The following is a 14,892-nucleotide window of genomic DNA, read 5'->3' on the forward strand; positions in this document are numbered from 1 at the left end:
AATACACTTTTTATTACTAGAGGTTTTATTTAATTTTTATGCTTTTTGAGTGGATTTTGTGAGCGTGTCCAACTTACAGCAAAGAAAAAAAAAGTCCAAAAATCATCTTTTTAGAAAATTGGCTACATTTTGAAAGTTTTTTCAAAAATTAAATTGCCGCCTTTACAGAAGTAAATAGGTAAGCTCTCTGGCTTTTAAACAAGACTTTAAACATGTCGATATCTCAATTTAGTGAAAAGTTATAACCGAAAAACAAAACTATGTTCAACTAGCAGCAAACTCCCCTATACACTTTTTTAGGAAAAAGCCTTACCTTTATGAAAAAATTTTTTTTTTAAAAATAAAAAATGTCCATTTGATAAAAAAATGAAATTTTATTTTTTAATTTAATTTTTGAAGGTCAAACAAATTTTTTTTAAATTTGTTTACACCATTAGAAAGTGCTAAAAAAACATCAGAAAAACCAAAAATAGAAAACAAATTTTTGACACGGATCACCTGACGTGGAATGCCACATATGGTCAAAATCGCGAAGCATGTAACGTAACAGTCTTTTTGTTTTGTCCATAACTTTTAAATAACAAGGAATTAATAAATTTTTATGTATGCATCTTAAAATATTTTTTTTAACAATATTGCATAGGAATATAAATTTTTTTGTATTTATCAATTAAAACTTATGAACGTTTTAAAAAGACTGTTACGTTACAAAAGTTTCGTTTTTCGCGATTTTGATCATATACGAATTAACACAAAGGCTTTTTTACTAAAATTATTTTTTAATATTAATATTTCAAATGATATTTATTGTTAATAATATATTATTTATATGAATGTAGTAGATGAATAAGTATAAATTTATACAGAAAAAACTTGGACTCATTTTTGTTGCATCTCAAAATGAGTCTATGTTCAATGAAATAGAACGTGGCGCCATCTGCCTTAGTCATTTTTTATGCGTACCAAATTGAGGCAGATTCTTACTCAAATTGAGATCGAATTTTTTCAGTGAATCAGTTCTCACTTGGGAAGGCAAATGTCGGGAAAACTCGTAAGGTCCTGTCAAGTTTTGCCCTAAGTGGAGTGAATCTCTGCGAAACCGTTTCAAATCACTACACGGAGAAAAATGGAAAAATGATTTATGCAGTCAGTGTAGTACTCCTTTATAGAATAATATGTGACAGGTACACACTATAGTATTAGAAGTTTCATAGCTGAACACTTTGGGACTCAACACAAGTTATCCCATTCATCAGCTTAAACATGACTGTTTATATAGTCTAAGAGGGAATAAGAGTATAAAAAATTGGAATGAGAAATTACTTTCTCATGTAATTGTTAAAAGAACGCGGCAGTGTACAAAACACAAGTCAATAATAGAAGCGAATATTGAACAACTAGTACTCAGTCCAGTTTTTTTGAAAAATGAACGCAGTGCACCTAAAGTAGATACCTACTCGAAAACCACAAGTTATTCTCTCTCTCTCTCACACTAATGGTCGTTCACTTATCTTACCGTTTCACTTACTATTACTACTCTCAACTATTATGCAGTGCAGTTAAGTTCATTAAATTATTAAGGGGAGACCCCACCTTAATTTTGACCCCTTTAAAATAAAATTATTAAAGGAGGTAATATTTTTTTTCGTGCACCATTTTTAATCTGCAAACATATAAGATGGTCAAAAATATTTAATTTTAATTTTTGAAGAGGTTAGAATTTTTTTCTTCTGACCTATTGCATTCTATTGCAAATCCATGCGAGAAGTTGTTTAGAATGGTAAAATATGCATGGAAAAAAATTTTCGTTAAAAAATATTAAAAACTGTAAGAGAAGATCGATTTTTAATATTCAAATCTTTAAATTTTGCCGAAATTTCGAAAGCCGTAAATCTTTAATTTTTTTCCAAATTGTGTATATTTACGTAATTTGATGCTATTATTAAAAAAACATTGTTAAAATTTATATTTAGCTCATTTTCGTGGTAAATTTCATAAAAATCATAGTCCGAAGCTTTTATGGTATACTTTATATATATACCGAAATAAATGCAAAAAGCCATGATTTTTATAGTTTTTACCATGAAAATAAGCTAATCGTCAATTTTAACGATGTTTTTTCGACTCAGAGCATCAATTTGGAAAAAAATTAAAGATTTACGGCTTTCGAAATTTCGGCAAAATTTAAAGATTTGAATATTAAAAATCGATCTTCTCTTACAGTTTTTAATATTTTTTCACGAAATTTTTTTTCCATGCATATTTTACCATTCTAAACAACTTCTCGCATGGATTTGCAATAATATGCAATAGGCCAATAGGTCAGAAGAAAAAAATTCTAACCTCTTCAAAAATTAAAATTAAATATTTTTGACCATCTTATATGTTTTCAGGTTAAAAATGATGCAAGAAAAAAAATATTACCTCGTTTAATAATTTTATTTTAAAGGGGTCAAAATTAAGGTGGGGTCTCCCCTTAAATATTGCTGTGAGAATAATTAATTATACATTTCATTCAAGGTCAATTCACTATTTTGTACACGAAAAAAATAGAATAATCAAATTTACCATGAGGACTGTCAAACTTAAAAAAGGTTTCAAGGTTATTAAGAAAAAATTAATGTTTTTTATTTATTTATTATTAAATTCTAATAACCGTATCAAATTTAAACTAGTTGACAATATTATTTATTCAATATTATGAATATTGTTGACATCCATACTTACATTAATTACAAAGTAAAATTTAAACATGATGTAAATTATTTCATTGGTAAGGGATGTTTCATAAATAGGAAATTTCCCCCATCGATTGCGTAGCCGAGAGGCTTAATGTAAAAGCGTGTGCGATTTATAATTATATGCGTATATTTAGTTGTATGGTTAGGTAGGTGTTCAATCCCGTATGATTGTAAGATTTTCCGATGCATTTAGTTGTTAATTGTAAGTATGAAGATGTGGGAAGAATAAAACTTGTGAATTAATGAATAAGAATATATAAAGAGTGCATTTAACATATTTTTCTTTTTTTTTTAATGATTGGTTATTGTTTTTTTTTATATAAAATTGACGAAGTGAATAAAAGGAAACACTCGTTTCGCGTCGCGTCGGCCATTTATTTTGACAGGTTCCGCGCCTGCGTTCCTTTATTGTGAAAGTTTCGAAGTAGAGGACCGAGTCCAGTTTCTCTACTATGCACACTGTGGCGCGCATTATAATCTTCGCCTGTGTTTTAATGCTCTTTACAGTGAAATTTGGAACTAAGGCCCTCTATACACTATACGCATCACCCTAAGATGCTTGATGGAAATGAATTAATGTACTTTTACTGGACTGAGTTCTGTTTTTTCAATATTGACTCCCAGTTTTTCAAACTCCATTTTTCTCCGTGTACTTGGCCCTGACTAGTTTACCATTCCAAGCCCATGCTAGAAGTTGGGTAAACTGACAAGTACCATACGAGGCCCAAAATTGAAACTTCTGCACGGGTTATTCATCCCCGTGTAGAAATTGTCATATTTTGGCCATATAGTAGAATTAATTGTTTCGCTGTACATAATTAAATGAATATATAAACAGTAGTGTACGACCCTATTGCTTATAACTTTCCCGGTGTTTATAAACACAGATCGCGCCCCACACACATATATATATATATATATATATATATATATATATGTATATATATATATATATATATATATATATATATATATATATATATATATATATATATATATATATATATAAGCTGGTTGTGCACCTTTTGTCGTGTGATACAACGTCGAATGCTGACATTATACGGTGTCAACATAATACCTGGGCGGGACCAAAATCGCCCAGGGACATGTGAAATGGATGGATTGTGGCGTGCAATGCGTGTTCGTGACGCGATTACTTACGCCATTTATGGTAAATGCGAATTGAATGATACTATATATCTATATATAACAATAGTCATCAAGCTTATTTCCATTATCAGAGATTAACAACCACTTGAGTAGTGCATAATCTTCGTATTTATATTTTAATTTTCACCATTCATTTTCTATTCATTTACATATATACGTAAATTCGAATTAATTACCTTGTTTTGACAACTTGTCTTATTTAACAAATTATTGAAAATATACACTGCTGGAAAAGGATTATTAGATTTTGCCATCAAATTGATTCTTAAAAAATTTTGTTTAATTTTCAAAAAAAAAATGAGAAATTAAAAAATGTATGTTTAAATTGTTGAACAAGTACAAAAAAAGACACAAAAAATTCAAAATTCTTATTGAATCCGACAAATTTTATTTTCAAAAACTGTAATCAGATTGGGAATTAGAGATTTCGGAAACCTGAATGTAGTCTTTTTAATGGCCTAAGCTCGCCTTTTTAGGGTTCCGTACCCGGTAGGAACCCTATTAAAACGGTTACGGAAAATGATCATGTACCCCCCCCTAGCGCTCACAGTTTTTTACCTAGAAAGATGAAAATTGGTATGCATATATATTTTCAAAAATAGATTACAGGAAAAATATAGCGGAAGTGATTAGAATTGATCTTCATGGTGTTTTCATCGAAAAACTAAAATCTCTTTTTGCAAGCTCGAAAATTCTTTACCCCTTGCTGGTTCTCACAATTCTTAACCTAGAGGACTGGCGTTATACATATTTATTTATTTTTACGTGAAGATTTTAACAAACATACAGAAAAAATTATTGGAGTTCATCTTCATATTTTTTTTTTGCGAAAAACTAAAAATTTTTTTCGTTTTAGAAAAAAAAGTGTGTAACCCCCCCCTTGGTTTTCACAATTCTTGGCCCATTGGACTGCAGTTTTGCTTATTTTATGTATTTTCGTGTGTAGATTTCAGGAAAAATATAGCGAACATGATTGGATTTGATCTTCATATTTTTTTCAGCGAAAAACTCAAAGTTTTTAAAAATTTCGTCAAAAAAGCGTGTTTTTTACCCTAGCGCCCACAGTTTTTTATCTGAAGAGATGAAAATTGGTAATTTATTTATTTTCACCTGTAGATTACAGAAAAAATACAGCGAAAAATATTGGAGTTGATCTTTATATTTTTTTCATAAAAAAAGTAGAAGTTTTAAACGAGGGTACGGAACCCACGGTTTTAGTACGAGTTCTACTCGCACTTGTCCGGTTTTTTAATTTTCGACCGTCATTCTGTATTTTTATAAACTGACTTTGGATTTAAAATCCAAACTATACTATTGATTTGTTAATAACTGTATGTGTTTTGTGTATATCTGTGGGTATACATGTGTATGTGTTATATACATGGGTATGTGTTTTTTGGACATGTGTGAATGAAACATTCTAAAATTTTGTTAGACATGTGTACACGGTGTGAGTCGGTCGGTCGGTCTACAATATATATAATAGAGTGGAATTGGATTATTACAATCATTGTTCACATGATTCTTTATGTTTGTTGTTATTGTAGATTATATAAATTTAATATTATAGATAAAAAACCTAACTGACAGGTTTACCCCACGGGGTGGGGCAAACCGGACAGTTTGCAAAATTTTTTAAAGTTAACACAGCAACTAAACAATGAAAGTTAAAGTGTAAGTGTCTCTGCGAAAAAGTTGAGCAATTAAATGATCTTTCAAACAAGCAAATGAAAAATGAAATCGGTTGGTTCATTTAGTCACAAGAGTAAAAAAATCGTTAGTATGTCTGGTTTGCCCAATCTCCCCTAAATATTAGGTGAAAAATAAATAAAATTTTTATACAAACAAACATAAACAAATCGATTTAAAAATACATTTTATAATTCACTTTATCGTTAAAATCTTTAATATAAATTTGTATTGTGATAGAAAGCCGAAATTAGTAAAATTTTATATAAATCAAAAAACAATGGGAAATTGTAAAAGAAAATTTAAATATAAATTTTATTGTTAATAAAGTAGTTGTTTTATATTTTAAAATATATACATATAATAAATAACAAGCTAAATATTCTACTCTCGCGCATTATTTGACCAGTTATTTCCCTCGTTTTTATTGGTGATTTTGTGATTTCAGAGTAGATATATAAAATGGTTATTTACTTGATTGCTCGCGGGGTGGGTAACAAGCGTGTCAAACAAATGAACATCAGAGATGCTCACTGCACTCGCTAATTGATTGATTCTTCAGACAAATAATACGTTAATTTTCATATCACTGGTTATCGAGGCAAATATAAAACACTTTTTTTTATTTATTTTTGAATTTACTACTCTACTGCAAAGATAAGCATTAAAAATCAAAAACAAAAAAAATGGAAAAAATGATGAAATAAAAAGATTTGAATTATTTAAAATATGTCATTTGTGGTACATAGTTATGTACCACAAATGTCATATTTTAAATAACTATATAGATATATAGATGAAAATTGCTTTGGTTAGTTTGAACTAATTAATATACTTTGGTAATTAATAGTTTCCAAATCAATGAACAAATTAGACCGTAAATCGTGAACGGTAATTTAGTTCCAATATTTGGACAACTCTCTGTTTCATATTATAAGGGGGCATCGCCCCCAGCGTATTATTCTCCTTACTACAAGTTGTATTTTTATTTTAATTTTTATAAATTTCAAATCAGGCTTTCATATGAATGCATAATAATATGTTAAATAATAAAAGTATATTGTATATATTTTTTAATAACAACTTTTAAAATATTTAATATATTTTTTTTAATTTTGATACCAGTCAAATTGTAGGGGGGAGATTAACTGGCTCAGAGATGGACAATTGAGATTGTCGGTAAACAAAGGTTCGATGAGTTGAAAAGAGAGTTACTAATAAGCGCTTAATTGATCTACTTGATAACGGAGTGATGTCGAGAGGATAACCAGCTCGACGTTGATTGTTGTTGTGTTGAGAGAATATCCAACTCGAAGCATAGTGTAGTAAGCCCAAGAGGATAACCAACTTGGTTGATGTGTGTGGATATCGAGAGGATAACCAGCTCGATGAAAAGTGTTGGTGTATTGAGAGGATAACCAACTCAACGTACGATGTAGTGTGTCCGAGAGGATAACCAACTCGGTTGGTATGTGTGGATGTCGAGAGGATAACCAACTCAACGTACGATGTAGTGTGTCCGAGAGGATAACCAACTCAACGTATGATGTTGTGTGTCCGAGAGGATAGCCAACTCGGTTGTTATGTGTGGATGTCGAGAGGATAACCAACTCAACGTATGATGTTGTGTGTCCGAGAGGATAACCAACTCGGTTGTTATGTGTGGATGTCGAGAGGATAACCAACTCAACGTATTATGTTGTGCGTCCGAGAGGATAACCAACTCGGTTGGTATGTGTGGATGTCGAGAGGATAACCAACTCAACGTATGATGTTGTGTGTCCGAGAGGATAACCAACTCGGTTGTTATGTGTGGATGTCGAGAGGATAACCAACTCAACGTATGATGTTGTGTGTCCGAGAGGATAGCCAACTCGGTTGTTATGTGTGGATGTCGAGAGGATAACCAACTCAACGTATGATGTTGTGCGTCCGAGGGGATAGCCAACTCGGTTGTTATGTGTGGATGTCGAGAGGATAACCAACTCAACGTATGATGTTGTGTGTCCGAGAGGATAACCAACTCGGTGGTGATGTGTGGATGTCGAGAGGATAACCAGTTCGGTGTTACTCTAATATTCAGAGGATAACCAGCTCAATGAAATATAGTGCACTGGTATTGAGAGGATATCTAACTCAATACTATGCTATGTTCAAAGACGGCGGGGGGGGGGGGGTGCATGCAAATAAATGAATTGAATCGAGTCAAAGGCATGTAAAATTTCAAAGACAGTTTATTTTAAAAGTACAAGTCAATGAAGAAATTTAAGTATCGGAGCTCGGGAAAATATTCTAAGTTCCTAAGGACGAAAATATTTTAAGTCCAAAATTGGACGAAAATATTCTAAGTTCAAAATTGGGTGAAAATATTATAAGTTCAAAATTGGACGAAAATATTCTAAGTCCAAATTTCTTCGAAAATTTTCTAAGTCCAAATTTCTTCGAAAATTTTCTAAGTCCAAATTTCCCGGAAAATTTTCTAAGTCCAATTTTGGGTGAAAATTTTCTAAGTACAATTTTGTGAATTTTAGTATAAGTATAACGTAGTGGTTAGGCTGAGCGGAGGAGGAAGACCAACCTCTAGGTGAGCTCAGGACAGAACTGACGTTTTGGTCCAGTGCATCGAGCTCCCTCGATCGCCATTTCCCAAAACGTACAGTGGGAGAACTTCTCTAAGAGAGAGGGCAGCTCGCGTCTGCGCTTCCTATCTCTGACTCAAAACGATGCGCGTACGGTTCACTCGTTTCGCTTGGGCCAGAGACAAAGTCGCGCGTCTTCTCGCGAGTTTTTCCTATATCTCAAAGAATTCTCTTAAAATAAAATTAAAAAATAAAATTACTCAGCCTTTCCTAATTTACTAAAATTACTTAACTTTTAATTAAAACTAAAATAATAACTAAGTCATAATGTACGGTATTATTAGATTATAAAATGTTATATATTAAACTATATATATATATAATATAATACATAATACATAGTGTAAAATATACATATTAAAATATAACCTAATAACCCTTTATCATTATACGCTAAAATACATTTAAAATTGTTAATTACTAGTATTGCTTCGAAAAACGCTTGGTTTAAACAAATTACTGCAAAAGGATATCTAAAAAGAAACTAAAAAAAAAAGATATTACAATTTTCCTTTAAGATAGTAAACATTGGCTCGGCCAAGAAAATACGGGAACGAAAAATAATGTTTTGTTTTTTTCCCTACCATTTAGTGACCTGTATCAACCCCCTTCTTGGAAAGACAATAGTTACGAATTAAAGAGTTGTTCGAAGCGGACTAGTAGTTATGAAGTTACAGATTTTATTTCAACGAAGGAAGTTCGACGGTATATCTTCTTTGTAGATGTCCTCTTCCTGGTCGTTGGTTGTTGGCGAGTTGGACACGTGAGCTTTTCCAGCCGCATGTGTCATTGTTGTTGTTTTATCCAAGGGTCCTCTGGTGGTGATTCTTGAAGCGCTGGTAGTGTGAACTATTCCGAGTTCACGTTTCGTCTTTGTCACTTCGTCCGAAGTGACGGTATCTCGCAGTAATCCTTGAATATTTCGAGGTCCTTACGTCGGCCGAGGCAAGGAGCGGCTTGCTGAGAAACTCGAGTGAAAAGGTGCAGCACGAGTTTCGTCATCGAAATATCGGGATTAGCTGAAGATGGTGAACTAAACCAGTATGGATTTGAGTGTATACAACTTCATGATAAGACAATTTCTCGGAATTGGCAATCAACTGGTTAAGTTCGTTCAACGATTTATTATTGGTATTATTCCAGGAGGAATAAAGTCCCTTAGAGAGAACTTATTGGGTCTGGATATCTTAAATGAGAGTGTTTTTTGGTACAAGAAACGACTTGATAATATGTAGAAAATGCTAATTTTATACTTATTTTTTATGACGTGCGTAAGGACGAGCGTCGCGATATTTTGCGGTTTTACGAGGACGCAAGCGATATTGTAGTTCGACGTGTGGACTATCGTCGAGTTGTTCTTGCTGACGTGAGGTAGCAGGAATCTCCATATCAATCTGCTCAGCAAGTGGAATCGTGGTTGGTTGCGTAATTTCAGGGATTGAATTGTTGAGAATAGTCGGAGATGTAAGTCTGAGAGGGAAGTTGACTTGAGCGTGTACCGCCTCATTTGTAAATAACTCTTCGGAGTTATCAGTCATCTTCTCGTCCTCATTGACCGTTGTTCTAGTTGGAGTGGGATCCTCTGATGGCGAAGGTACTTCTGGAACTACTGGATCGCGTTTCAGGATGGGAGCTAATATCACGTCCGTAACATAGACTTTGTGGGGCCCATCTTCTTTTTGGATCCAAAGTACACCAGGGGACACGATTTCTAGAACTGGATAAGGCCCGGTCCGAATAGGCGCCAATCTGGCATTGTACCGTTCGGCGGCATTTGAAAGGCGTGTATTTTTTGCTAGAACCAAATCTCCAACTTTGAAGGGGGGTTCATTTGGTGGACCCGCGTAGCGTCGTTGGTATTGCGTTTGGTGCTGGAAGGCCTTATTCTCGCGATGTTGAAATCCTTCATCCTGTTTTGGTTCCAGATCGATAGGTAAATCCCATTCTCCGGGACGTCGGATTTGTCGACCGAACATTAAACTTGCTGGAGTAAATCCTGTGGCGGCATTTCGGCGCCGCCGAAGGCCAAGGAGTAGTTGTGGTAGCTTTTGGTCCCATATTCGCTGATTTCCATCATGGAGACGGAGTCGAAGACCCTTCTTCACCTCTTGGTTACGTCGTTCCGTGGGGTTTCCTTGGGGATGATATTCTGGTGTAGTCCACAAGGTACAAGCCCATTGTTCACCAGATTTGGCCCACAAATTACTTCGGAACTGAGGGCCGTTATCACTTAAGATTTTACGTGGGTATCCGTAACGGGAGAAAACTTCTTCCTCGAGAATTCTGATGATAGTTGAAGAGTGAGAATTTCTTATCGGAAAGGCTTCAACCCATCGGGTAAAAAGGTCTGTGATTACCAGGATAAAGCGGTTACCTTTAGTGGTTAGGGGGTATGGTCCCATTAAGTCTAGGGCAATTGTTTCCCATGCTGAATGAGGTTTTCGGGGTTTTAGGCCGACGTGGTTCCGGTGATGTATCGGTTTTGAGCAGAGGCACAAATGACAACTGGCCACGTAGGAGCGGATGTCGCGACCCATTTTCGGCCAAAAGAAATGTTCACTTATACTGCGGAAAGTTTCTTCCGCACCGGGATGCCCAGCTAAAGGGACATCGTGGTATTCCCATAATACTCGTTCTTTCATTGTGGTAGGAACACGTAGTTGCCATCGCTCGTTGTATGGGCAAAACTTCCAGAACCCACGCTCGTCGAGGTAGTTGCTTTCATAGAAATTCTCCTCTCGTTGGTTGGATGGTCCCCGTTGTCCTATGGAGATCCACTCTTGCATTTGTCGACCAATGAGTGGGTCATTTTGTTGCAACTCCACGATCTCGTCTCGAAGAGTGGGGGTATAAATTGCACTAATGACTGGTAGATCTATTTCTTGTGTAGGAGGAGAATTTTGATCAGGAAACATGATTCTCTCCAGATCTGATTCTCCAGGGGCTCCTTCCATTGGATCAGGAACGGAGGATAGGGCATTAGGTAATCCTCGATCATTTTTCGGTGCGTGCTTCACAGTGAATTTAAACTCGTTAATCAAGATGTGCCAACTTGTTAATTTGGTCCGAGTACCTTTTAGTTTGTCCAACCAGACTAGGGCCTTTTTATCTGCTCGGAGGACAAACGGGCGTTCTTCTAAATACGGACGGTATTTTTTAAAGGCCCAGACGATAGTCAGACAGGTTTGTTCGTCTAACGGATAACGGGTTTCCACGGGTTTAAACTTTGCACTACCGTACGAGATGATCCGCCTTTCTCCAGTTTGAGTTTTTTGGAACAGGACAGCTCCCATACCAAGTGAACCTGTTTCAATCTGGAGTACGTAGGGGAGTTGTGGATCGGGACGACTTAAAGCTGGAGGTTCTTTAAAGGCTTCTTTGACTGTTTCAAAAGCCTTCTGATGCACTTCCGTCCATTTGTAGGGCTTTTTTACGGACAACAGGTTCGTCAGAGGGGCCGTCAATTCTGAGTAATGGTGCACGTACTCCATTAGCCAATTACACGTCCCTAAGAAGGAAGCTAGTTGTCTCCGGTTTCTTGGAGGTGAAGTATTTTGAATAGCTTCGATGTGTTTTGGTTGTGCTTCGTTTCCGTTTGCCGAAACGACATGACCGAGATACGGAAGTCTGGTGTGTCCAAAACGACATTTGGCGGGGCTGCATGTGAGACCAAAGATTTGGATCCTTTCGAGAACTTTGGCTAAATGTACCAGGTGTTCCTCCCACGAATGTGAGAATATGATGATATCATCCAGATACGCTATACAAAACTCCCCCCAGAATGAGGCGAGTACTTGACGCATCAAATTTTGGAAGGTGCCTGGTGCGTTTTTTAAGCCGAAAGGCATCCTCTTGAATTGGTATTGGCCTCCATCAGGCGTTGAGAAAGCGGTATACTTTCTCGACTTTGGGGACATGGGGATTTGCCAATAGCCATTTTTAAAATCCATTGTTGAGAAAATCGTAGCGGTCCCTACGGTTTTGAGGACGTCGTGGATTCGGGGCAAACACTGTGGTGCGTCCTCAGTCTGTCCGTTGACGGGACGATAGTCGACACAGAAACGGAAACCCCCTCCAGGTTTATCAGCAACAACGATAGCCGAACTGAAGTCAGCTGTAGCTGGTTCGATAACTTCTTGGGCGAGCATTTCCTTTGTCTCGGTGTCAATGAATCTTCGTTTTTCTACCGAATATTGACGGGGAGCGGCTCTGAAAGGTCGGGGATTTGCTATTCGGATTTCATGACTAGTGGCAATGGTGTGGCGAAGTTTTCCGCCCTTATAGAAGATCGGGTCAAAAGTTTTTAAAACGCTTCGAACTGCTGCTTCGTACTGAGTCGGAACAGAGGTTAAATCAAATGGTAGCGGCTCTGTTGGCTCGGCGAGGGGAACTGATAGTGGTGTCAAATAAATTTGACGGCGTTGCTTTCTTCCAAGGTAGAGACAATCGTTTCGGTGTTCATGATGAACATCGTGATCTTTGAGCCATGCTCTACCAAGGACGATATCAGCGCGCAAATCGCGACAAGCGTGGAAAACACCTGGGTAAACTTGGTCTCCGATAAGGGGGCAGAGGGTCAGCGAGCCTTGTAGTTGTATCGTGGCTCCACTAGCGGCAAGTTTCGCCTGTGTAGGTCCTGATTGAAGGAGGGAACGTTCGTGAGCAGTGAGCACTGCTAATCGTACGAAGTTGTGAGTGGCGCAGGAGTCAATTTCTGCCACGATTTCTCGGGTACCAATGCGGACTCGAGCACGAGGCAGATCCTGGGCTGAAGAATAAATGGCGCTTAAGACTGGGAGTTTCCCGCGACGGGTGCTGCTGGAGTTGTACCCGCCGGGGCTCGCCAGTTTTCCTGACAGGGTTGAGAACGCTGAGTTTGGAGTATGGGACAGTCCCGATGAAAGTGCATCTCGGGACAGAAGTGACAAGGGGGCGGTGATCTTTGTTGACGAGGGTTAAGTGGTTCCGAAACTGATTTCTTTGGAGGTTCTTCTTTAGTAGGAACCGATTTTCGGGGAGCACAATCGGCTTCGTCTTGTTCCGCTTTAGAGGACACTTCTAAGAGTTCCGTGACTGTTCTCGGTTTTGAAAGTCTAACGAGTTTGCGCAAGCTAGGCTTTAAGGATTCTAGAAGCAAGGTAGTAAGGTCTGCGGGATCAAATTGAGGATTTAATCGTCTCGCTAACAAGATTTTTCGCTGGAGAAAGATAGCGACAGGTTCTCTCTCTCCCTGTTTTTGCGAATACAGAGATTCATGTAATCGCATTACTGCAGTGCTACTGGCATATTTGCTTAACAGCAAAGACTCGAATTCTCCCCACGGCAGTAAGAGATCTTTGTACAATGCCCACCATTTCTGGGCATCCCCCTTTAGTCCCTTATTTACGAGCTGCGTTCGTTGGTCTGGATCCGTGCGAGCGTTACAGAAATATTTCTCACAAGCTTGCAGAAATTTTTGTGGATCTTCATAGTCCTGACCGTTAAATTCAGGAAAGGGGGGAGCGGGAGCCTGGATGGCTCTAATGAGTCCCATCCAATCTTCTGCCGTTAAATTCGACGGCATGGCTAACGGAAGAGATGTTGAAGGGGCGAACGAGGAGCTCTCTGATGATCCCGAACCGTCAGGTATCGGGATGAGAGAACCAAGAAGGTTGAGAGGCGGTGCTGTCTCCCCCGATGTAGTAGGTGGAGAGGAGGTGATAGGCGGACCGGAAGTCGCCATGTTTAAGATGAAGCTGTTTGAAGGACTGGGCGCCATCGGGTTTTCTTGACCACTCCCGGAAGTGTTTCTTGAAGGGGAAGTCGTGATAGTTTCTTGAGAGCTTCCCCCTTGAAGTGGAGATACTCTAATCGAAGATGCCGACGCGGAAAGATCGCTACGTATACTTTGGTTAGTCGTAGGAGGACTGTGTTGAACTGGAGGTCCTAAGGGCGGATTGAAAGGAGGTATTTCGATCTCCGTGAGATTATCTAGCCCCTTGGCGATAGATTCTCGTCGGCTTGGACGAACTCCCGAACTCAGACGCTGCTCTGAAGCGTGTCTGATGAGTGGCGGCGAGCGGAAAAGTCCGTTCGCTCGACGACTTGGTAAGTTCCTTAGGGTCCTCTTTTCTGGATCAGAGGTCATGGGCGTTTGTTGGTTAGCTCGGCTGGGAGAAGGAGACATCAGGTGTGTGAATTCGTTCTGACATCCATCAGAACCAAAAGCTAGAAAAGCAATGTCGAGCCCCACGTTGGGCGCCAGTTGATACCAGTCAAATTGTAGGGGGGAGATTAACTGGCTCAGAGATGGACAATTGAGATTGTCGGTAAACAAAGGTTCGATGAGTTGAAAAGAGAGTTACTAATAAGCGCTTAATTGATCTACTTGATAACGGAGTGATGTCGAGAGGATAACCAGCTCGACGTTGATTGTTGTTGTGTTGAGAGAATATCCAACTCGAAGCATAGTGTAGTAAGCCCAAGAGGATAACCAACTTGGTTGATGTGTGTGGATATCGAGAGGATAACCAGCTCGATGAAAAGTGTTGGTGTATTGAGAGGATAACCAACTCAACGTACGATGTAGTGTGTCCGAGAGGATAACCAACTCGGTTGGTATGTGTGGATGTCGAGAGGATAACCAACTCAACGTACGATGTAGTGTGTCCGAG

At 37.7% G+C, this 14,892-nt stretch overlaps 1 protein-coding gene across 1 annotated transcript; it reads right to left on the reverse strand.

The window, feature by feature from the left end:
• Positions 1 to 8,924: 8,924 nt before the first annotated feature.
• Positions 8,925 to 14,405, reverse strand: LOC122504326. The gene is made up of 3 exons (XM_043615387.1): positions 13,070 to 14,405; positions 9,546 to 13,007; positions 8,925 to 9,151 (listed from the first exon to the last, which is right to left on the reverse strand). Exons 1-3 carry the CDS (start codon positions 14,403 to 14,405, stop codon positions 8,925 to 8,927), a joined length of 5,025 nt encoding a protein of 1,674 aa, XP_043471322.1.
• Between the last annotated feature and the right edge of the window lie 487 nt (positions 14,406 to 14,892).

This window comes from Leptopilina heterotoma, unplaced genomic scaffold (genome assembly GCF_015476425.1).
Source record: "Leptopilina heterotoma isolate Lh14 unplaced genomic scaffold, ASM1547642v1 Lhet_29, whole genome shotgun sequence".
NCBI classification, from domain to species: Eukaryota; Metazoa; Arthropoda; class Insecta; order Hymenoptera; family Figitidae; genus Leptopilina; species Leptopilina heterotoma.

Bases quoted from the DNA above. Each gene is read 5' to 3' on its own strand.
- LOC122504326 (XM_043615387.1), bottom strand. From the start codon at position 14,405: ATGTCTCCTTCTCCCAGCCGAGCTAACCAACAAACGCCCATGACCTCT. The intron at 13,008-13,069 runs GTACAACTCCAG...TTTATTCTTCAG, and splicing joins AAACTGGCGAGCCCCGGCGG to CCCAGGATCTGCCTCGTGCT. The intron at 9,152-9,545 runs GTAAAACCGCAA...GAAATATTCAAG, and splicing joins ACAATATCGCTTGCGTCCTC to GATTACTGCGAGATACCGTC.